We start from the raw sequence: 25342 nt of genomic DNA on the forward strand, positions 1-25342 counted from the left end.
CTCTCTCTCTCTCTCTCTCTCTCTCTCTCTCTCTCTCTCTCTCTCTCTCTCTCTCTCTCTCTCTCTCTCTCTCTCTCTCTCTCTCTCTCTCTCTCTTGTATCTTCTCCGTCCCATCATCATTTGCAGCCTCTGTCTTCATTTTAACACCCTCATCCACACGTCTTTCTATCCTTTTTACCACTTCTATCCAATCATTTGTATCCATCTGCATCTAATATCCACTAATTTTTCCTATCATAATCCTCACTTCTTCCTATCCTTCTTGCCACTTATATCCATTCATTTTTTTTTTTTTATCCCTCTTTGCAACTAATATCCACTAATTTTTCCTATCGTCTTCCACACATCCGCTGTCTTCCCTGTAACACTCAAACACACTATCTGACTGTCTTCCATCCTTCTTCCCTCCAGATTTTCCATTTGCAGCCGCGATCTTTCTATCCTTGCCTGCCTGTCATCTGCTGGTCTTCTTATCAACAACCTTCTAACTCGGTCATCCCCCTCACCGCATTTCTTATCGCTCCCCTTCAGAGCCTGATACACCAGATCCTGTGCGGCGTGGACTTCCTACACAGCAACCGCGTCATCCATCGAGACCTGAAGCCACAGAACATCCTGGTTGACGGGAACGGTCGCGTTAAGATCACCGACTTCGGCCTCGCTCGAATATATGACTTCAACATGAGGTTAACGACTATGGTGAGTTCGGTTAGGTCTTCTGTGAAATATTATTATTGTTGTTTTTTTTATAATTTTGTGTCTGTTTTTCCATATTTGTTTTATTTATTTTTTTTTACTGTATTGAGTTTTGTTTTGTTACTTTTTTATTTGTCTATATACAGTACATGTTTATTGTTGTTCTCCCTCACCCGACATATAAAAGAAATGATTAATAGAAAATGTAAGGCTTCAGTTTGGTTATTTATTTATTTATTTATTTATCCATCTATTTATTCATTGGTGGGATTTAAGAGTGGGTTAGTACTCTTCTTTTTTTTCTATTCACATTAACAAGAAAAGTAGAGAAAAAGTCAGATAGGGTTAGTGTGTGTGTGTGTGTGTGTGTAACTTTATTCGTATTTCATTGACGCGTGTATGCAGACGCGTGTCTCTCTCTCTCTCTCTCTCTCTCTCTCTCTCTCTCTCTCTCTCTCTCTCTCTCTCTCTCTCTTCAAAAGGAGAAATCTGGCCAAGTGCAACAGAAACGCTGAACCAAAAAGCGCCCACGTAGATACCAGTCCTCGATCAGGCTTTCATAATAACACGTCCATAGGTTAAGAATTCGTATTGTTAATTTGATGTGCCTCTCAGGTGGTGACGCTGTGGTACCGTGCCCCCGAGATTCTGCTCAGCACCAGCTACGCCACTCCTGTCGATGTGTGGTCCTGCGGCTGCATCTTCGCCGAGCTCTTCCGACGCAGACCGATGTTTGAGGGGCACACGGAGGGCGACCAGCTACAGAGAATATTCTAGTAAGACACCCATCACTACCTCTCTCTCTCTCTCTCTCTCTCTCTCTCTCTCTCTCTCATATTCTGAAATGCTTTGCTCTCATCACGACTGTCTTCAAAGGCCACGGAGAGTATTTTTCAGGCTATTAAGAGTAAAAATCGTGTTAATCTATCTTAAGTAACCTCACAGTTTCAACTAGAATCTTTTGAAAGTCTTGAGTGTGGAGGAGAAGCGTTTCATAAAACTATCCATGTTTCTCTTGTTCCTCTCGTAATGCCTCCTGTCTCCTTCCTGCAGCGTGATCGGGACACCCCACGAGAGAGACTGGCCCAGGGACGTGTCACTCTCCCGCAACAACTTCAGCAACCACATAGCCAAGCCCGTGAGGGACGTGGTGCCAGAGATCACAGATGACGGCTCAGATCTCCTCGAGGTAATATTGTAGCTCTGTTTGTCGTTTATCTTGTCCTTCACACACCTGCATGTGCTGTGCGTGATATCGTGATATTGTGTCAACTATATGAACATTGTTTAAGTAACTATCTTATCTCCTCTTTTCTGTAATCCTTTCGAGATCGATAGTTTTAAGGTGATAAAATCTGATTATGGAAGAAGGAAAATCTGATCTCTTATTCTCTTTGAAATATATACGTGCTGTTCTTTGTGATATGTCAGTAATATGAATGACAGTGATGAATAAGATATCCACACAATACAAGTCAGTTAAATGAATGATGGTAATGAGAAACCTGTCATCTCTTTGCAGAAAATGTTGAGATTTGTGCCGAGCCGTCGTATCTCTGCTGTGGAGGCACTGCGCCACCCTTACTTCCGGGAGCTGAACACACCGCCGCGCATGATGGCCACCAGCAACCGATCCACGCTCACACAGCAAGTCCTCAGCCCCGCGCCCCTCGCCACCAGCAGCCCCACCACCGCAGGCCACCACCACCACCATCACCACCACCCTCGACAGGCCAACCCGTCCTCCACCACAACCACCACCACCACCACCACCTTCAGCAACGCCTCGGTACTGGCGCAGGTCAACACCAATGACGAGAACAACCCCAATGCAGTGAACAGTGCCAACACCAATGCCATGATAACCAGAGCGCCTGAGCCCAAGGTTGCCGAGCGTGCCATTACCACCGCCACCACCTCCACCAACACCGACTCCAGCACCACGGTGTCCCCCGCCCCACAGCCCGTCACCAATACCACAGCCCCGTCAACCTCCCCCCCCACCCCCGCCGGCGGCAACACCTCCTCCAGCAAGTAGCTCACCACACCGGTTAATGTGTGTGGTTGGGGGGGAGGGGGGTGTAACCATGGGACAGACTGAAGTATGAGTGAAAGTGAGAGTGATAATAATAGGGTGTCTGTGCCGGGGGGGGGATATACGGGGGTCATAAGGCGGCGTTACACAGCAACCGCCACAGGGAAGGGAGAGTGTTCCTGGGCCGTGCAGGGTATCATGAAATCTCAGAAAACGTGCACCAGCAAGGACTTGACACAAGGCTTCTGGGTGTGTCGTTCGTGTATTATATAGCGGGAAATAAGTCATCAAGGTGAATCTTTTGCTATCAAGAGTTCCCGTGTCTCACCTGTGCCTTGGCGGTGCCTGGGTGCCAGGCGGCAGGTGGCACCGGCCAGTTGGCGTTGTGCTCCATGTAATGCTTCACACAAAGTTCCTCACCGTAGTTTTGCTTCTCCCTTCAACAGATGAAACATGCCAGAGCACTTCCTTAGTTAATAAAGCAGCACATGTAATGCATTCATTAACTATTTTATACAGTATAGATAATAATAATAGTCTCCCACGAGCATTCCTTGTCAACATTCCTGGGAAGAAGATGATTTTAGTAGTATTTTTTTGGTGTATTACAAACTGATGCTGGAGACCAGACACATTGTAATATTTGTTTGTCGAGGCTCAGCACAGTACTGTACCCTTAGCTGTTGGCGTGTGCAGTCTTGAGGGCGAGTAGTGTGGGAAGTGGGTAGTAGAAGGCTGAGGAGGAAATGGTTCATCATGTGGCCAAGTAGTATATACATGTTGTTAATCTGGCTGAATGACATGGTGCCTATAATGAACTAACAAGTGTATGCAAGCACAAGGAGCTTCTTTAGTATTAATACTGATAATGTGTTAATTGTTAAGCTGAAGTCCCTCTGTATTTATTGGTACTTATGTGTGAGAGTGAGAGAGTAGCCTTTACGGGATTGATAATAATAGTGAATGTTTTCATTCCATGACAAGAAAGGAAAGCATGAGAAGAAAATCAAGTTGTCATGCATTGTTATGGGATGATGCAGGACGTGTAAGCTTGTTGAGAAAATCTAGTGATAAGAAATTGAGGATGTAACACCAAGAAGTAGCGACAAGACCGCTAGTGTTGCCAGCGTTGTCTCAGTCGCTGCATGTGTGCAAGTATATCAGGGAAGTCTGCCGTCGCTGCCTCCAAGTAACGTGTGTAGTTAATTTAGCTTCTTTTCATCCCCATGAGCTCAGCGATCCCTAACTAGCTATTTATTAGTGTGGTGTTAATTGTTCTGTTCCAAAATCACAACAGAATGTACCATGTTTCAGCCGGGCAGTTCAAGGTCACACAGCCATTGCTTCACTACTGGAGCATTGGTCATGTAAAACTGTATTTCATATGTGTTGCAATGTATGTGCATGCAGTGTCTCTTGAGCAATAATTGTCTTGCAGTTTAGTTCACTGGTCTGACTGTAAATACTATCTTTCCAGCCATTCAGTTAAGTTTTCATGTGATTCTGTCATCCAATGTCCTAACTTGAGATTTGCTTATTTCAGGCTATTTTGTTATTATTCTCCATAAATAGTCATCTTTTGAGTGTCAGTCACCGGTGCAATTTTTTTTCTTGATATGTTTTGCTCAAGAAACTTGTGTATCAGACATGAATTGGCTCTTATTGCAGACAATCCTTTTGTCTGATTTTGTCACTTTTTTTTTATTCTTGCATCTTTGCCCTCTTTAGTGTGACCTAGGTGCTGTGTTGCTGTGGGGATGACAGACACCCCACAGCCTGGCATGGAACACTGGTTTGCTCGACACCTAATGAATAGAGTTGCTGCCGGCTGCAGTTTCCGGGTCGGTCGTAAATAGTCCCACTTTCCTCAGTCATTACGGACTAAGTGCAAGTTTCATTTGGATTAGAGACTGCAATGAAAGTCCATCTTCCTGGATCAACGCTCTCCAGAGTTAATCGACGAAGGTGGATTTTTGTTGAATTTTTTTCTTTTATTTATTCCAGTTATGAATATGTAGGATATTTTATTTATCATGGTGTGTGTGATGTGTGGTGTTAAGTGATCAGTATATAAAAAAAAAAGCAAACAAGAAAGACAGACCATTAATATTTTGCTATAAACTGGCCAGCCAAAAGTTGGTCAACTCTCGTCACCTAAACTTTTCATTTGGCTATAGTATTGATGACAAAAATGAGTAGGACGTGTACAGTGTACACTATGGCTTATGCATTTGTTGTATGCTCTCACAGTAGATGGTGATGTAGCCAATGCTGGGTAGTTCTTATAATATTCAGACCAATTTAATTTTTGAGTGGTATACATAATCCTTTTTGTGACATGCATCTCTGTGTCTCATTCTCTTGAAGTTGAAAAATATTCATTCTCTATTGCTTCATTACACCAAGTTAAAATGTCAGCTTTTGTCCTGCATGGGAAGCATTGTTGTGTGTCTTAGCAGTGCTTCAGGCATATTTAAGTGTCTGCTACTGACCTCAAACAGATCCTTTATGTATGCTGAACTTCCTACACTCTGAATTGCACCCTTAGAGTAGATTCCTCTCCCACTGCCATAGACTGCATATCTTAATATTAGGAGCACAGCCATGCATTTCTTCAGAGTATTATTGATGCAGCCACCAGCAAGTGGGATTACCAGCCACCAGAGTTTCTGCTGCAGTCACCACCACATTCTAGTACCTTGTGTTCACCTAATGTGTACTTGTTTTTGCTTCCTAGTAAAATTATTAATGTAGTTGAGCAAGCATTAACAGCCAATAACACTTATGTTAGTGAAGTGATTAACAGGAGCCCTTTATGTTATTGTATTGACCTACTTATACCTGCTGTAAACAAGACAAATGCTTATGATAATGGGTACTATACTCATTTATATTCATTGATAATAGTAAACCTGTACAGCTTTCCTTAAGGGTAAAGCTTAAAACTCTAACCATGGATTATATTGATTATTTGATTAATTGATGATGCATGGTAGTGGATTATGATGTTTTACAAAATGATTTATTATCAATCTATAGTTTATACATACAAACAGCATTTCCACTCGCATTTATCATTGTATGTAGTGAAAAGCTCAACAGAACAAAACATGTAAGGGTTTGTACTGGGTAGAACATTTGTTATGTGTGGCTTGTGGATTTCACTGTTGTACTATGAGCAGATACACAGCTGTGCACACAAGACTGTGGCTCAAGAGTGTGTGAAGCCACAAGTTACTGTTTGGTACAAAGTATTGTTCACCTGCTAAGGGTGCACATCATTTAAGGGTCCAAACCTTGTGATACACTTTTAGAATGGAGCAATGAACTCCCTTGATTCCATAGTAGAGATTGTGGCTGTAACATGATGGCTGTTCTATAGGTTTTGGAACTTTGTTCCTCTTGTGGTAGTGTAACTCGGCAGCCTCGCATGAATACACAGTGCCACGGCACTAAGCTACCGAGGGTCAGAGAAGTCACAATCCTTGACCAGTAGCAGGTGCACAACTGTCTTCTTGTCCTCCACCCAGGACGCATCAGTCCTGTGGGGACACGGTGACCTCAACGGCAGTGTTGGTCCCCGGGTGGCTGGCACGGAAGCCTGGAGTGCCGGGTGAGTTGTGCCAACTGGTGGCGCAGGATCACGTTGGCCTGGATGGGCTACCCAGCGACAGTTTTCCATTGTTGAAGTTTTCGTGTCACAGAAGGAAGACTTCACACTTTTTTCCAGGGAATTTAAAGATGAAGAAAGAAAGATATGTATATTTTTCCAGTTCAAAACTCTACAAGAATTTTTTATGTGTGGACAGTATAGATATGTGGCATGTAGTGAAGGAATTTAATCTGCCACAAGATGTTTTTAATATTTTATTATTATTGATTTTATTTTATTGATCATCTGAAGAATGTAGTGAAAACTACTTCTTAGTCACACTGGAAAGAAAAATTTTTAGAGACACAAGTGAGTGTCACAGTGCATTTACAAATCTGAGATCTGTCATTGTCTCCCCTGTGGCCAGTGTTGCCACGGGGGAGACACAGATGAACAGTCTGCCTCCCTCTGTTTGCTCCATGTTTTATATTTATGTTCCTTTTCTCCCTCTCCTGTACTCTGCATTGAGATTTATCACTTACCTTTCACAGAAGACGTAATCTCATCTTCTGGTCTTCCATTTCTCATTTCATCCAAGGTTTCATTATTCCATGAAAGAATTACTATTTTACTAATATTTGTTCAAACTAAATTTCTATAGATATATTTTTTCATATTATATAGAGGACTTGTGTGAAACTAATGGGCTTTCCTCAATAATCTTCACTGCTAACCAAACAATGACAGGACGTGCGGGGCCCTGGATGCCGTGCTGCTGCTGTCATCAGGAGTTCTGCCGCACGGCTAGCCTGGGCCATGCTCCCCACACATGGGCATTTATGCAAATCTATGTATTTTTATTTTGGTACAATATAATCTCATGCCCATTCCTTGCACTGTAACTAACATGTACAAAAAGGTGCCACATTGTGTTTGACATTGTAACACTAAATATTTTGACTATTTCAACAAAGACATCATTTTGTAGTACTACATATTACACATTGTAACTTTTTTTTTTATCTATTTATCTTTTTTTAATGAGTGTGTGTGTGTGTGTGTGTGTGTCTGTGTGGTTTGGGAGGGTTTGTCCTTCACTTCCTGGTATCACACTATGTAATAATCAATTCTTACACTGTGGTTTCCTATTTCACCCTAATCTGTGATCACCATTAAAGTAGCCTACTAGCTTACAATGCAGCCACTGCTGTCAGTATTACATACTCTGTATCTTGTATGTCATCTGCCAGTCACACTATGCCATTTATAGTGGCCATGTAACTTCCTTAGTCTCTTATTTCTCTCTACAGTAATATTTCTACAACCATTTAATGATATCTTCACTCCAGTCTGTGACTAAACGATTCCTATGCCTTTTGTTGAGGCCTTTTTAAGCAAACAGTTTCCCTTTAACCTTGATGACCTCCCAGCAACCACAAGAGTCCATAACTTCACCCAACACATCAAGACGATTAAGGTGCCTTCCATCGCATTTAGTGTCGTAAATCGATTTTTCCTGGCAAAGTGGCCGTGCCTGTGTGCCGCTCTCCTCGAAACTAACTACGTCTAGGTGTATTCTTGCCAGTGCTTGGTGAGAGTAAGGTTTATGAATTAGTGTTCCAACGTAAACTAGTAGTACAAGTAGTAGTGCCTATTTGATATGAATGTCTGTCACGTCATTTTATTTTTACGATTTGATTCCTCTGATGATGATGATGATAAGTGAGATGTGTTTTGTGTATATATATATATTTTTTTTATGAGAATGTGAAGTGAATTTCATCCAGCATTTATTTATATGTATACATCACTCTTGCATGTGTACTGCAGCGATGTACACTCCTAGAAACACAAGCATGCACGTGGAAATTTCAACACGAATTGGTTTATTTGACAGACTGATTCTGCATGACCCTCAAAAAATCTTTCTTAAATAGTTGTCCTGGAGAGCCTTCCCTTGCCACACCACCACCACCAGCATTGCCTTCAGGTCAGGAGGGGGAAGCTGCGTCCTGGCTTGATGCTTAGCTGTGTGTGTGGTGAGGTGAGGTGAGGACTCCAACCCACCAACCACATAATGTAACTTTGTATCATCAGAAACAGCTGTAGGTACAGTAAGCCTTCTCCTACTTTACTGAGCATGGTTAAGAAATACTCCTTAAAGTCACAATGCATATCTACACTATCTGATGACCTTACCATAAGTCTCAGATATGTATTTTTTATTTATACATTAATGTAGCAATAAAATAAATCTAAAAAATCATACAGTGTTTTATATCAACCAGCGAGTGCATGAAGAGAGCAGTGGAGGAAAGAGGAATGGTTTGTGGACAGTAGAGGGGGTCCTTTCAGTGAGGAAGTGAAGAAACCACCAGGAATTCATAGGCAATGAAGAAGAAGAAAGTCTTTAGATAGAGAGATTGGAAGAAAAAAAATACATAAGAACATAAGAAAATGAGGGAAGCTGCAAGAGGCTGTCAGGCTTACATGTGGCACTTCCTGTATGAGCAAAGCTACTGAATTCCTTTTTTTTTTTTTTTTTTTTTTTTTACGTAGGGAAGAGGGCCAGCCAAGGGCAAAAAAAAGAAAGTTAGAAAAAAGCCCACTTGAGCGCTGGCTCTCCAAAGAGTAGAAAGTGCCAGAACCGTCAGCCAGAATTAGGGGAGCAAATGCCTCGATACCTCCCTCTTAAAAGAAAACAAGTTGTAGGAATTTGGAAATACAGATGCAGGGAGGGAGTTCCAGAGTTTACCAGTGAAAGGGATGAATGATTGAGCGTACTGGTTAACTCTTGCATTAGGGAGTTGGACAGAATAGGGATGAGAGGAAGAAGAAAGCCTTGTGCAGCGTGGCCGGAGGAGGGGAGGCATGCAGTTAGCAAGATCAGTAGAACAGTTACCATGAAAATAGCGATAAAATATAGAAAGGGATGCAACATTTCGGCGGTGAGAAAGAGACTGAAGACAGTTAGTCAGAGGAGGGAGTTGATGAGACGAAGAGCTTTCGATTCCACCCTATCAAGCAAAGCTGTGTGACTGGAACACCCCCAAACATGCGAAGAGTACTCCATACAGGGACGGATAAGGCCCTTATACAGAGTAAGCAGTTGGAGGGCGAGAAAAACTGGCGGAGACGCCTCAGAACACCTAACTTCATAGAAGCTGTTTTAGCAAGAGATGAGATGTGAAGTTTCCAGTTAAGATTATGAGCAAAGGACAGACCGAGGATATTCATTGTGGAAGAGGAGACAGTTGAGTGTCATTGAAGAAGAGGGATAGTTGTCTGGAAGGTTGTGTCGAGTTGATAGATGGAGGAATTGAGTTTTGAGGCATTGAAAACTACTAGATTTTCTCTGCCCCAATCGGAAATTTTAGAAAGATCGGAAGTCAGGCGTTCCGTGGCGTCCCGCGTGATCTGTTAATTTCCTGAAGGGTTGGACGTCTCTGAAAGAACGTGGAAAGATGTAGGGTGGTATCATCAGCGTAGGAGTGGATAGGGCAAGAAGTTTGGTTAAGAAGGTCATTAATGAATAATAGAAAGAGAGTGGGTGACAGGACAGAACCCTGAGGAACACCACTATTAATAGGTTTAGGAGAAGAACAGTAGCCGTCTACCACAGCAGCAATAGAGCGGTCGGAAAGGAAACATGAGATAAAGTTGCAGAGAGAAGGATAGAAGCCGTAAGAGGGCAGTTTTGAAATCAAAGCTTTATGCCAGACTCTATCAAAAGCTTTTGATATGTCTAACGCAACAGCAAAAGTTTCACCGAAATCTCTAAAAGAGGATGACCAAGACTCAGTAAGGAAAGCCAGAAGATCACCAGTAGAGCGACCTTGACGGAAGCCATACTGGCGATCAGACAGAAGATTGTGAAGTGACAGATGTTTGAGAATCTTCCTATTCAGGATAGATTCAAAACTTTAGACAAGCAAGAGATTAAAGCTATAGGACGGTAGTTTGAGGGGTTAGAACGGTCACCCTTTTAGGAACAGGCTGAATGTAGGCGAACTTCCAGCAGGAAGGAAAGGTAGAAGTCGATAGACAAAGTTGGAAGAGTTTGGCCAGGCAAGGTGCAAGCACAGAAGCACAGTTTTTGAGAACAATAGGAGGGACCCCATCAGGTCCATAAGCCTTCCGAGGGTTTAGGCCAGCAAGGGCATGGAAAACATCATTACGAAGAATTTTGATTGTAGACATGAAATAGTCAGAGGGAGGAGGAGAGGGAGGGACAAGCCCAGAATCGTCCAAGGTGGAGTTGTGAGCAAAGGTTTGAGAAAAGAGTTCAGCTTTAGAGACAGAAGAGATGGCAGTGGTGCCATCAGGATGAAATAAAGGAGGGAAAGATGAAGAAGTGAAGTTATTTAAGATGTTTTTGGCTAGATGCCAGAAGTCACGAGGAGAGTTTGAGTTTGAAAGATTTTGACATTTCCTATTTATGAAAGAGTGTTTGGCAAGTTGAAGAACAGACTTGGCATGATTCCGGGCAGAGATATAAAGTGCATGAGATTCTCTGTGTTTCTCTTCTTCATGGCATCTCCAATCTATTTTTTAACTCCTGTTAGTTTCTTACATGATAAAGAACGAGATATATATATATATATATATATATATATATATATATATATATATATATATATATATATATATATATATATATATATATATATATATATATATATATATATATATATATATATATATATATATATATATATATATATATATATAGTTTTCAATGCCTCAAAAACTCAATTCCTCCATCTATCAACTCGACACAACCTTCCAGACAACTATCCCCTCTTCTTCAATGACACTCAACTGTCTTCCTCTTCCACAATGAATATCCTCGGTCTGTCCTTTGCTCATAATCTTAACTGGAAACTTCACATCTCATCTCTTGCTAAAACAGCTTCTATGAAGTTAGGTGTTCTGAGGCGTCTCCGCCAGTTTTCTCGCCCCTCCAACTGCTTACTCTGTATAAGGGCCTTATCCGTCCCTGTATGGAGTACTCTTCGCATGTTTGGGGGGTTCCAGTCACACAGCTTTGCTTGATAGGGTGGAATCGAAAGCTCTTCGTCTCATCAACTCCCTCCTCTGACTAACTGTCTTCAGTCTCTTTCTCACCGCCAAAATGTTGCATCCCTTTCTATATTTTATCGCTATTTTCATGGTAACTGTTCTACTGATCTTGCTAACTGCATGCCTCCCCTCCTCCTGCGGCCACGCTGCACAAGGCTTTCTTCTTCCTCTCATCCCTATTCTGTCCAACTCCCTAATGCAAGAGTTAACCAGTACGCTCAATCATTCATCCCTTTCACTGGTAAACTCTGGAACTCCCTCCCTGCATCTGTATTTCCAAATTCCTACAACTTGTTTTCTTTTAAGAGGGAGGTATCGAGGCATTTGCTCCCCTAATTCTGGCTGACGGTTTTGGCACTTTTTCTATTCTTTGGAGAGCCAGCGCTCAAGTGGGCTTTTTTCTAACTTTCTTTTTGTTGCCCTTGACTGACCCTCTTTCCTACGTAAAAAAAAAAAAAAAAAAAAAAACGTAAAAGGAACAATGAAGAATAGAAAAATAAATAAAAAAGTTCCTGAGTAGGTATTTCCTTATTTATTTTCTATATAAAAAAAGGAAAAAACAGGCAAGGACAACAGAAAACAAAGGTCCACTTAGTTGCCAGCTCCCTTACAGGTCTGATAGAGTTAGCCAAAAGACAGGAACAAATGCCTTGAAATCTCCCTCTTAAATGAGGTCAAGGCGAGATGCTATGGGACGCCTAACTTCTGATCTTTCACTTGTTTCTGATTGGGGTAGAGAAAACCTGGTTTTGTTCAATGCCTCAAAAACTCAATTTCTACAACTATCTACTCGACATAACCTTCCAGACAACTATCCTCTCTTCTTCAATAACACTCAACTTCCCCTCTCCTCTACATTAAACACACTCGGTCTATCCTTCACTAAAAATCTAAACTGGAAATTTCACATCTCTACTCTTGCTAAATCAGCTTCCAAGAAGTTAGGTGTCCTATGGCGTCTTCGTCCATTTTCTCTCCCTCCCAGCTGCTTGCTCTGTACAAGGGCCTTATCCGCCCGTGTATGGAGTATGGCTCTCATGTCTGGGGGATCCACACACAAGCTTTACTAAACAAGGTGGAATCTAAAGCTTTTCGTCTTATCAACTCTTCTCCTCTAACTGACTGTCTTGATTCTTTAAGTCACCGCCGCAATGTTGCATCTTTATCTGTCTTCTACCGCTGTTTTCATGCTGTCTGCTCTTCTGAACTTGCTAACTGCATGCCTTCCCCTCCTGCGGCCTCGCTGCACAAGACTCTCTACTTCTTCTCATCCCTATTCTGTCCATCTTCCTAATGCAAGAGTTAACCAGTATCTTCACTCCTTCATTCCCTACACTGGTAAACTCTGGAACTCTCTACCTGTGTCTGTATTTCCACCTGCCTATGACTTAAACTCTTTCAAAAGAGGAGTGTCAAGACACCTCTTACGTTAACTGGACCCTCCTTTTAGATTTTTTGTTTTTCTCTTTCTACTTTCCTCTTAACAGGGCCTGGCAACCAGCGGGATTTTTTTTTTTTCCAACACTTTGTTTGCCCTTGGCCAGTGCCCTTGTAATGTAGGAAGATGGAAATAAAGAACTAGGCAGGGAAGGGAGTTCCAGAGTTTACCAGAGAAAGGTATGAAAGATTGAGAGTACTAGTTAACTGTTGCATTAAAAAGGTGGACAGAGTAGGGGTGAGAGAAAGAAGAAAGTCTTGTGCAGCGAGGTCGCACGAGGAGGGAAGGTATGCAGTTAGCAGAATCAGAAGAGCAGCTAGAATGAAAATAGTAGTAGAACTAGATATGAAGAGATGTAATATTCCGGCGGTGAGAAAGAGGCTGAAGACAGTCAGTCAGAGGAGGGAAGTTGATGAGACGAAGAGCTTTTGATTCCACCCCTAAACTGTGTGAGTAGAACCCCCCGAAACATGCGAAGAGTACTCCATACAAGGATGGATAAGGCCCCTGTACAGATTTAGCAGTTGGAGGGGAGAGAAAAACTGGCGGAGGCGCCTCAGAACGCCTAACTTCATATAAGCTGTTTTAGCAAGGGATGAGATGTGAAGTTTCCAGTTTAGATTAGTAAAGGGCAGACCGAGGATATATAAGTGTAGAAAAGGGGGACAGTTGAGTGTTATTGAAGAAGAGGGGATAGTTGTCTGGAAGGTTGTGTAGAGTTGATAGATGGAGGAATGGAGTTTTTGAGGCATTGAACACTACTAAGTTTTCTCTGCCGCAATAAAAAATGTTAGGTAAAAAGAAAAGGCGTTCTGTGGCGTCCCTTGCGTGTGATGACTTCAAGGGTTTGTTGGTCGTCTCAGAAATGTCGTGGAAAAGTGTAGGGTGGTATCATCAGCGTAAGAGTAGATAGAGCATGAAGTTTGGTTAAAATCATTAATGAATGATAGAAAGAGAGTGGAAGAGAAGGCAGAACGCTGAGAAACACCAGTGTTAACAGATTTAGGAAAAGAACAGTGGACGTCTGCCATAGAGGTAATAGAACGGTCTGAAAGGAAACTTAAAGGTGCAGAGGGAAGTATAGAAACCGTGGGAGAGCAGTTTTGAAATCAAAGCTTTGTGCCAGTCTGCCGGACTGGCACAAAGCTTCTAATATGTCTAACGTCACAACAAAAGTTTCACAGAAATCTCTAAAAGAGGATGACCAAGATTCGGTAAGGAAAGCCAGATCATCAGTAGGCCGGCCTTGACGGAAGCCATACTGATGATGATGAAGATAGAGGTATGAGGAATATATAGGAAAGCCAAACAGTAACCGATCATATAAGTAGTATAACTTCGCACATTGGATTTACATCATAATTTCTGCTAGTAAGTCATCTTTGTTAATGAATTGTGTCACAGATGGTAGTTTGTTATAAGTGACCACACCATAAAAGCCCGGCCCGGCAGGGTGAGAAAGGCGGCAACATACAGTTGTTCGTATTTCCAATATTCCATGAAAGAATTTGTCGAGGAAGTTAAAACATGGGAGCTGGTGATAGTGATAATAGTGGTGAAAAAAAAAAAAAAACGTGAATAATTTGAGAGAGAGAGAGAGAGAGAGAGAGAGAGAGAGAGAGAGAGAGAGAGAGAGAGAGAGAGAGAGAGAGAGAGAGAGAGAGAGAGAGAGAGAGAGAACTACACTGCTACAACATGAAAATATATGCATACAGAACTGAAGAGTGAAGATACTGAAATTGCGCTTCAGTGCAGCTATTGTTTTCCCCCAGATTACTAATTGTTGTATGATCATTACAATTTTAGCATTTTATAACAGACTACCATTATTTATATTTTTAGCAAGTTTAAAACATAGAGAGTACACTGAAACCCTTAAAGATATATATTATGTCTTCAATGTAAAGTTTTGGCGCACTCGAACGCGTATAGTCGGCGTAAACAACATTGTCTGTCCGGCGAGAATAGCACAGTGCGGAGGATTTATCATCATTCACACCTTATTCACAGTGTACCGGTGCGTGGTGAAGTAAGAATAAGTGACAGTGAGTATCGAGGGTTAAATGGCTTGGGTGTGAAGTGACCGGGAGAGAGCGAAAAGAGCGTGACGAGGGTTGAGGTGGCGAGGACCTACCTGCCAAGGAGCTACATGAGGTGAGACGCTTCTTGTGTTGGTATTTTGACATGTTTCCGTGTGTGCCTGTGTTTTGTCAGTATTGAAGGGGAGTAGGAATGCAGGCTGCTATTCAAGACTAAGTGGGATGGTTTAGGTGTTTGAAAGAAGAGGTGTGCTAATTGAGTGATCAGTGACCGCTCATTCTTATTATGTGTATGTCCCGCCATTGTTCAAGGTGACTAGGGAAGCACGTTAATATGTGTAGGTCAGGCAAATTCAAGTTTTAAAGTGGGACAATGTAAATATATGGAAGAGACGACGTATTAATCAAGTGACAATGTTTATGTAGTATCTCCAAAAATTACTTGCTGTGAATGGTGTGTATGTCTGTTCCTTTGAGCATTCTCTCACCTGGTGAGTTTTCCGGTGTCCAGTGGGAGCCGCACTGCTGATGTGCTAGTCCGTCAATACATTTTTGCAAAATGTTCACAATCAATTGGATAGTTCATTATCTGCAGCTGCAAAAGTAAGAAAAATGGGTATACTCATACAGATGGTTGTCAAGATGAGCGGAAAGGGATGCCTTGAAGCCAGGATGAATATTTAAAAGAGATCTTTTCTTTAGCAAATATGGCCGCTTGTCTTCATAGACTTTCATAGGAAAGACAAAATTTGATCTATTTTGGTGTCCCAGACTAAATAAACAAAGACAAACAATCTAAGCTAACATAACCCAAAATCTAAGCTAATCTAATCCAACTCTGTTTCTGGCACAATGTGGTGCTTTTCAAAAACATCAGTATGAGTCGGTAATAGCCGAGCACACAAAAAATGCTTCATAGACATGAAATGCAGTGAGTATACCACCAGTTCACTACAACATGTAGTCATGTCATACGCTGGTGACAAGAACCAATAGTTAACCAAACCGGATACTGATTTGGCAAAAACAGTATTCTAGGGAAGAGTTCCAAAGTGTTATTCCTCTGACATCGAAGAACCATTTGTGTATGTGTGTGTATATATATATATATATATATATATATATATATATATATATATATATATATATATATATATATATATATATATATATATATATATATTTGTATATCTGATTGTGTTCTCATATGAAGTATCTTGTAGTGATGACCTGTAGTGGTATCCAGTATATATTGGGTTATTTACAGGACATACTTATAGGAGCAATAGTGCAGTGACAATAAATTATTCGCTAATACTGTTGCACAACAATTGACTGTGAATTGAGTGTAAATCCAAAGTTGAGTGTTGGTGTTATACGCCGTGAATGTTCTTCGTTCATTGTCTCTGGACAGAATTAATCAGACATATCTGTAATATATTCTGAATTGTGGGAATGCTTCATTAAAGTAACATTCTGTCTTTTATTTTCTTAGGAGTGAGCCGACAAGATGCATATTGCCGTTGAAGGATGTTCTCATGGGGAACTAGACACCATCTACAATGTGATCCAGAGGTTGGAGCAGATGCACGGCTTCAAGGTGGACCTCCTGCTGTGCTGTGGAGACTTCCAGTCCGTGCGCAATGAACAGGACCTCAAATGCATGGCTTGTCCTATCAAGTATATGAGTATGCATGATTTCTACAGGTGAGGAGCATAACTGCTTCAACCATATTGATGAAAGGAACTGATGTTGATGTTTGATATTTACATATTGAAAATTACTCATTGCTATTTCCTGGTGATATCATCATGGCAAAATGGTATATCACAGTCATATCCTCATTATGTATTATGCACTCTCCTCTCTACTCTTTCCATCTTTTTCCTTCTATTTTAAGTATTCATAAGATCCATTCACACTGTACAGTGTTGCTTGGTTATGAAAGGCCATTCTTGGGCTGCCTGGTTATGCTGCTTGTGGTGTGTTTAGCCAGGTTAGATTAGTTTGCTGTGCTGAGCCTAAACATACAGGAGGAGGATATGGATTGCTTCCGGTGAAGATTTGTCTCTGCACAACACTCAAGAAATTGCCCACACCCTGACCCTCACACACACCCACAACACCTCACACTACCTTGGAGCGGACATGACAGTTTTTCAACACCGTACTGCCTTAAAGTTTACACTACAGTGCACACCATAATGTGTACACAAGACTTTACCTACATATTTCATCTTGGCTATAATATTGCTAACACCTTGTCCAACCTTAATTCCATACTTTTGTGATTAACTTTTAAGCCACTACTCCTTCCCAACCTTCACCTACTATAGTAATATCTCCACACCTTGCCTCCTGCATGAGACTGACCTGAATCTCTCGTTGCAACTCCCAGGTACCATTCAGGTGAGAAGAAAGCCCCTGTCTTGACCATTTTCATCGGAGGCAACCACGAAGCCTCCAACTATCTGCAGGAGCTTCCCTATGGTGGGTGGGTGGCCCCTAACATTTACTACATGGGGTATGCCGGAGTGGTCAGATATGGAGGGCTGCGCATTGGGGGCCTGTCAGGGATATATAAGGGCCCAGACTACCTCAAGGGCCACTATGAAAAGACACCTTATTCCGACGATTCAATACGCAGTGTTTATCATGTGCGAAACCTTGAGGTCTTTAGGCTGAAGCAGGTGAGGTCAATGCTGCCTCATGAGGGGTTGCCCACTCTTGTGTTGTTGTCAGTACCTACTAGCGTTTGTTTGTTGATATCTGTTGTAGACACTTTGCTGCTCAAGCAGTTTCTTTATTTTCTCTCATGTTGGTGTGTTTTAATGGATTTTTTTTTTATTAATTTTTTTGTGTTTTCGTTAATGCACCAGGTATACCAATGCTCACTGTTTTTTCTTTGGTTTGAAATTATGTATCTAGTAAATATATTCAATCATTAAAATACCATGCAGTATATTTATGGATTCTCAGACATACCTATAGTCTTCCAAATCTAAACGTGGCTTTCTGGCATGGCTCCGTAGGGAATTGTCAGCCTTCCAGCTCTGCCAAGTCTACATGAATCAACGAATTAAAGCTTCGTGCACAAAATTAAGAGGCATATAAAATGCTTTGATAAAAATCCAGCATCATCAAATATTATAAGAAAATCATTAAAAGGAAAGTTAACCTTCCTCACTTAGAATATTCACATCACAGTAACAAATGCTGACAGACTTGTGTAACAGTGTTGCTGTAAAAATGTTGTAATCCTTATCAACGTTCACCATAGTCCTTAGTAATACAAATGGTGCAATAACTGTTTTCCAAATACAATACATATGAATACATATATCAATAAAATGAGGTGTTGTGTATATAAGCTAAAATATTGTTAATTCCATTCATGTGGCAACACTCATTACCATCCAAGGTGTGGCCTACCTGCAAGACACAGTGGAGGACACACAGTTTACAAAGTAAAAAAAGGAAATTAAGAAAGGCAGGAAGAAGAATGAACACACACACACACACACAGATATATATATATATATATATATATATATATATATATATATATATATATATATATATATATATATATATATATATATATATATATATATATAGGGAAAGAGAGAGACAGAGAGAGAGAGCAGGGATTAGGGAAGAAGAGAAAGTGTTTGGTCAGGTCACACACTTGGCCATTCAAGTTCTGGTGGCAGGGCTGGAAGGCCAACAATTCCCTAAGGAGCCACACTAGAAAACCATGTGTAGGTTTGGAAGACTATAGTCAGAAGTTAGGTCTCATGTGATGGGCTGAGAATATATTGTAAGTCAAGGTTTTGTTGAAAGTCTTAGATTTTATAATAATTAGTCAACCATTTTGTAAATTTGTTTATTTTAAGTCTCGTCTTTTTATAATCAGTAGTCAACCATTTTGTAAATCCATTTATTTTAAGTCTCATCTTTATTCCCAGAACTTCTGATAGCTAGATTAATAGGAAATTGATGCGGTAATTTTAGCACATCACATAACCAGCAGCTGCTTAAGACACCCTCTGCCCTGCACAGCTCTCCGGCGACCATGACGTGTTCATGAGCCACGACTGGCCACGCGGCATCTACCACCACGGGCCCAAGGAGAGGCTCATGCGACTCAAGAAACACTTCCGCTCCGAGATAGAGAACAACACCCTGGGCTCTCGTGCCGCCGAGGAAGTGCTGAAAAAACTGCGGCCAAAGTATTGGTTCTCTGGCCACCTCCATGTGAGGTTCCCTGCCGTCCTGCAGCACAAGGTGGGCCTCCAGCAGCAGTGTGGACGTGCTGCCTCAATACTCAGTGCTGTGGTACCTGAGGTTCATGTTGTATTAGTGCATATAGTGATAAATGCCTGAATATTTGATGAAGCTTGATACAGTGAAATCATTCTTGATATTCTGATATCTCTTACAGTCTGTCTATTATCTCTCTGTCCATCTATCTACTGTCTTTCAAACCATCTTTTCTCTATGAATTAAATGATATCCAAATGTTATCCAAGTGTGACATTAGTGAGGTCACTTATCATTACACATTCTACATTAAGATATTGTTTGTCAGTACTTACTACATATATCAATTTTTATTACTTCAGACTTTTTTTCTGGCTACTTCTACCATGTGTGGCTTAGCCACACTTTTTTTAAAGAACAGTATTCCGGAGAAGGATGGAAAAAAAAAAAAAAAAAACTAAATGGTGACGAAGTGATGGAGTAGGCAAGGAGCCTTGATTTATGGGCCTCCTGTCCCCGTCTGGATTTGCACGATGCTTACACAGTATTTGTTTTGTTTTACTCCTCCATTTGCCTTCTATAGTGCAGTACAAACTTTGCTTCATGCCTTGTGTTACCTTTTGATTTTTACTGATTTATACTTTTACCACTGTAGCACACATTATGGAAATAGACTTCCAGCTGTAGTGCTTGATCTGCTTATGGGAGATATTGAACATTGCGTTTGATCTCTGGGAGTTGGATCAGACCTTAGAATCATTGCAATGTCATCCTCTTAGACAGGTCCATCACATTGATATACTACTAATTAGTTGTTTCATCATATTAAGTTTTGCCAAGGAGTCCTCCACATTTATATAATGATTTGTACTTACATGTATCAGTAGTTCACCTTTGGTTACAGTAACTCACAGTGAGCTAACTGGCACCTCTTGTGGTTGTAGAATGTTAGATACCTAAACTTTACACTGTCTAGATTATTGCTTTACTCATCAGGCCATTTTCATTATATGATTTGTTAAAGAAATTGTCTCAAGTATAAGCAGACCTTCAATGTGGCTTTTTTTATTCCTTCACAGTAACTAATGTTTATTTCATGTCCATGCTTTCATAAAGGTCTGTCTCACCAGTCATTGACAGAATACTTCATATACATTTGAGGTTACTTTTTTGTCATGAAAAATTATTGAATTGTTATTGGGCATTGCAGTCAAACCAAAAAAGGAAAAAAAGCATTGGATATCTCAAAGAGTCTCTGTGCAAGGGTAGTGATATTATTGTACTACATCCTCACCCAACACAGAGGCTTTGTTAACTGTGCTTTACTCTTTTTAATTATTTCCCTGTGGTGATGATTACTGAAGAGTACCAGGTGCCAGTTGGCTGAGAATTTAGTATCTAGTTTTACAGTTAATAATTTTTTCTCATATGCTACATGACTTAAGTTAATACCTTTGCCATTCTTTTAGCACATGGAAAAATTGTAGGGTATATAATGACTAGTTACTTCAGCTAGTGACTTCTCTCTCACTGTCCTCTGAATTGGTAGTGAGTAGCCTGATGGAGTTAGTCAACTGTTAGTAAGGGATTTCCTGTTCCCAAAGGAGTAAGGTCATGCTTATATTTGGTGTGTCCTGCTGTTTGAGGGAGGTGGCTGGGCTGGCCGCACCCTGGCCTGAGCCACAGTAGTGTGGTTCTTGTACATTTTGTAAAGCTTTGCTCATCCTTTGCTTGACTGTGTGACCATAATAATCCAAGTAGTTGTGAGAACCTATTGCACTTCAGTCATAAACCATTAGTTAAAGAAAAAACAAGAAAGTGCCTAAGAATTTATGTGGTTATCCTTATATAATTATTTCACATCCACAGAGATTAATAATGAGACCTGAATTTATCCCCATCAGAATTGTTTGCCTTCAGTGTCATTGTCAGTCTTTATTTACTTCTCTAATACAGGATGAAAATACTCAGAGTATCAAGGTCACAAAATTCTTAGCACTTGACAAGTGCCTCCCTCGGCGAGACTTCCTCCAGGTGATTGAGGTTCCAAGCACCGAGCCACTTGAGCTAAGTTATGATGCAGAATGGCTGACAATCCTCCGTCTTACCAACCACCTTCTCTCTGTTAGTGACAAGACAGTCTACATGCCAGGCCCAGGCAGTTCTGAGAGGTAACTTTACGCTGGTACTGGAACACTTCACCCTTGTTGAAGTAGCCAGTATGTGATCAGTGGTTTTCTGGTGTAACATTACGTATAGTTCTTTAAAGCAACATCCTGCTTTGCCAAGAATCCTAGAAGATCCTGGTGGTTCAATCCCATGGTTGTTGGTTTGATGTCTAGCAGCATGCCATTGTTGTCTCTTATCCTCTTAAAGCCATTGTGTTGAAAAGCAGCATATCATTTATGTTTTTAATCTGTGACTCGTAATATTTAAAAAATTCAAGTATACATCATATTTTTACACAAAGGAGAGTACTTATGTACCGGAAAATTTCTTCAGCCATTTAGTTCTTACCTGCATTGCTATGCAGACATATAGATCATCCTCATTGTCATCATCACCATGAGTTACCGTGACCATCATCACTTACTCCATCTTTTCTTCATGAGCACTTCTTGCATGATCTGCCATCTCTCTCTCTCTCTCTCTCTCTCTCCCTCCTTTTTTTTCATCATTTCATTACATCCAACAGACTGGGAAAGGGTGTCTTCTCTCTTTCTTTCTCAAATTCTTCCACTTGGCTGGAGAGGTTGTAGAGTTAACATTTCCTTATCAGCTCCTTTCTAAGATGTTTCCTGCAATAGTCTGTAATAATTAGTATTAGTTACCCATAGAAGTAGTGCAGTCAAAAACCCTAATTCTTACGTTTCACTGCTTCTCTCTAGCCTCTGATGGCATGAGTCTTAAGGTGTGATGGATTCCTTGCCGTCCTTGCAGATATCAATTTACACCGTCCCAAGAGGAAATTGCAGAAACTGTACAGAAGATGGAAGGCAACATGAGGATACCACTCAGCTTCTCCCCAACTGCCGAGTCCTACCAGGAGGCACGGGGCAAGCCGAGGATGGACCTGGTGCAGATGCCTCGGCCGTCGGTCAACCCACAGAGCACATTGCTGTGTGAGAGGTTGGGCATTGACGACCCACTTTCCCTTCTACTCGGCAATAAGCAGAGGACCCTTGCCTCTCCTAGAGTCAGTCAGGTCATGTCACCCACAATCAACGAGTCAGAACTCAACATCACCATGGAAACCTCCAAGCTGTCCACTAACCCTGATGAGGTATGTTTCTACCCATTGGTCAAAGTGTCTTGTTGGTTTTGTCTTTCTTTAATTAGAGATGTTCTGCATTCTGTCATGGGCACTCATAGATGGCTGTTTAATTTCAATCTCTTCACTGCACTGACTTGAGGATCCTTGTTTAATCTGACAATAGGTTCATTGTCATGGTGTTGTTCAGTTGGGTGTCTGATGCACCAAGGCAACAACCTGTGCCAAGTTTAGTATGCTGGCGTGTGACAGAGGAAGGTTTTTTTCAACTGGAAAGTGAAATGCATAATGAAAACCATTCTGTAGGAAGTATAAATAGAAATTGCAAAAGTTGGTATCAAAACAGTGTCGTGCCTCTTTTATTTACATTACATACATCAGTTGACTTCAGCATGTGTTATTTTGTCTTCATGCTGAACACGGAGTGCCATGTCTACCGCAGGTCTTTATCAGATTGTTATGAACACTATGTATTTATTTCCCGTGGAAGGTGGAGTTGAGTGATGATGAGAACCCAGACATCATCATGGAGATGAAGTTCACCCCTGACTCCCCAAGCAACCCAGAGTATGTGTTGAGCCCCATTAGGAGGGAAGGGACAGCCACTGCTGACAGTCCACAGCCCTATACCAGCTCACCTCTGTAAGCGTGTGACTGTGTGTGTGTGTGTGTGTGTGTGTGTGTTTGTAAGTGGGTATTTTTGTAAGTGACAAATTATTTAGGAATTCAGTAGACTATTTGATCAATCGCTAAATTATTTCCATTAACTTTGTGGTGATTTAAGGTTTTGTCACTTTTTATGTGAGTTCACTTATTATGTATTTACGGACTTGTGTTATTTTGAAAGTTTTGGAGGTGCTTTAGTGAATTTCATTAACAAGTTTTGTGATTCAATGCCTTATAAGGTTTTTTTAATGATTGATTTATGTATTTTATTTGTAGTATATATTTCTGGATTCCTTATTTCAAGTGATGTTTTGATGAAATGTTTTTTATTTTTTTTCATTAATTTGTGTTGATTGAAGTTTTTACTCTGGTATTTTCCTGTGATACTTTTATTATGTTTTGTAATATTGTGTTCATTAAGTGTGTGTGTGTGCACACACGTTTGCTTCTGTGTGTGTGCGTGTGTGTGTTATTCCAAATTAAACATCTTCAGAATGTCAGGATTAGAAGAAAAATAAGGATTTTGTTTTGGGAATTATTTACTTAAAGTGAAATTCAAAGAAAAATGTACACTATAACACACTCACTATATTTTGTTCCCTGGAAGTGATATTGAGTGCCCTACAAGAATCAGTCACATTAGTACACACTGCCTTCTTAGAGTTTAGGGGTACTATTATTATTTTACTGGTGAGGCAGTGTAAATCAATGTGGAGACTTTGTGGTAGAAATGCTGCTTGACTTACATACCTAGTGAAATAATTAACTTAACATTCTCTGATGCAATATTTTTCTTTTTATTCCTTGTGCAGGCATAATTAGTTTTTAATAACTGCATAATCAACTGAATTGTAAGAATGTAACATAATGTGTCGGCAGTTGGCTTACAAACTCCAGTAGGTTCATCCATCTTGCTTGGCTCAGCTTCCAGTGAACTGACAACGACTAACACCACTTCCCTCCCAGGCACAACAAGGAGTCAAGGCCGGGACTGGTCTTGTCGAATCCCAAAATTGGAGAGTCCAGTGAGATGGCCAAGATATCTGCCTGTGACTCCTCCTCCACCACCTCCTCCCTCAGTGAGAGTGAGTGTAGTCCACGGAGGAGTCCACAAGCCAAGCGACTCAATGAGGAGAAGGAAGGAGCTCAGATGGAAGCAGGGTCCTCCTCCACATCCAGTTCAGGCTCCAGTAAGATAAAAAAGTTAAAGAGGCGGAACCAAGCAATGTACTCATCAACGGAAGAGGAAATATAAATTTTCCATACCGGAATTAAATTGAGAAGAGTTCAAAGTATTTCCCGTGTTGTTGTACACTGCCGCGTTCGTAGCGACACGTTTTTATTGAAGAAGAATGAGTGAGTGACTGCGTGGGGTGGATGTCTGTCTGGCGATGTGTATTCTAAACTTTTGTGACAATTGGCTGCTAGTGATTGGTGATACTGAGTGTGTCATGAGAGGAAATTTATTACAGTTGTGTGTGTTGTTGGGATGTAAGGGAGTGTTTTGTATTGTTGCCAGTGTTGGATGGTGTTGGTGGTGCAGCAGAGTGAGGGAGTTCAGCTCCTCCTCTGTGTATTCCTGGTACAAAGTATGAAACATTTGCTTAATATTCTTTCCTACTTTTCAGTTCAATTGTATGACGACATTGTTGGATAAAAATAATATTTTACTACTTGCTTTAATGATAGGAATTTTATTTATAAAATTTTGTCCATTTTTTTCCTTTATCTGATTCTGAATAAAGATTACAGACGCCATATCGACTCAGGAGTTGATAAGCAGTGTATAAGTTTGGATGTTGTCTTAGCAAACTTTAGAACTACGTACAAGAGCATCTGTTTTATGTTGTGGACATAACTGTTGGCAGCAGGAGCACTGGGGGACAACTTAAGTTTGAGATATCAAGTGCAATGTAGAAATATCAATCAATCAGTCTCCGTGTCTATTCCCTGGCAAGTGCCTAGCACTGTGCCATGGAGAATGGAGTGTTGTAGGGCATATTGTTTCTTCCAAGGTCTTACGATCACTGACAGTTTAATTATTGGTTTCCTGCCTTTATTTTATATGATGTAATATGCTTATTTGATAGCACTTTGCTTATGTTAACTTAAAAGAATGTAATTCACTTTTATATTCCTATTTCATAATGCATTCTGTAAATGTGTAATAGATTATAAAGAAATCTATATTATAAGGAATTTTTGTTTTTGGACTTTGCAGTTACCTTTGGTGAGCCTCACTTTTATGAAACTCAGCC

The 25342-nt window shown here is 40.8% G+C and overlaps 2 protein-coding genes across 3 annotated transcripts in view; both read left to right on the forward strand.

Moving 5' to 3' along the window:
* LOC123520162 (cyclin-dependent kinase 4-like) overlaps positions 1-8590 on the forward strand; it is a 201580-nt gene extending 192990 nt beyond the window's left edge. For both annotated transcript variants that reach the window (XM_045282156.1, XM_045282157.1), the window contains exons 6-9: positions 533-700; positions 1313-1473; positions 1751-1886; positions 2220-8590. In XM_045282156.1, coding sequence (XP_045138091.1) covers positions 533-700; positions 1313-1473; positions 1751-1886; positions 2220-2735 — 981 coding nt within the window. In that variant the 3' untranslated portion in view covers positions 2736-8590. The remainder of the gene's footprint in view (positions 1-532; positions 701-1312; positions 1474-1750; positions 1887-2219) is intronic.
* A 6185-nt stretch (positions 8591-14775) lies between these two features.
* Positions 14776-25283, forward strand: LOC123520164 (lariat debranching enzyme B-like). Its single transcript, XM_045282159.1, has 8 exons — positions 14776-14998; positions 16379-16590; positions 17283-17574; positions 18947-19171; positions 21104-21318; positions 22088-22430; positions 22909-23060; positions 24051-25283. The coding sequence occupies exons 2-8, from the start codon at positions 16394-16396 to the stop codon at positions 24337-24339; spliced, it is 1713 nt and encodes a 570-aa protein (XP_045138094.1). The 5' UTR covers positions 14776-14998; positions 16379-16393; the 3' UTR covers positions 24340-25283.
* The last annotated feature ends 59 nt before the right edge of the window (positions 25284-25342 follow it).

This window comes from Portunus trituberculatus, chromosome 46, assembly GCF_017591435.1.
Source record: "Portunus trituberculatus isolate SZX2019 chromosome 46, ASM1759143v1, whole genome shotgun sequence".
Classification (NCBI taxonomy): Eukaryota; Metazoa; Arthropoda; class Malacostraca; order Decapoda; family Portunidae; genus Portunus; species Portunus trituberculatus.

Coding starts and splice junctions, on each gene's coding strand:
- LOC123520164 (XM_045282159.1), top strand. CDS start 16,394: ATGCATATTGCCGTTGAAGGATGTTCTCATGGGGAACTAGACACCATC. Junction 19,172..21,103: donor CTGCCGTCCTGCAGCACAAG/GTGGGCCTCCAG, acceptor TCTCTAATACAG/GATGAAAATACTCAGAGTAT. Junction 22,431..22,908: donor TGTCCACTAACCCTGATGAG/GTATGTTTCTAC, acceptor TTCCCGTGGAAG/GTGGAGTTGAGTGATGATGA.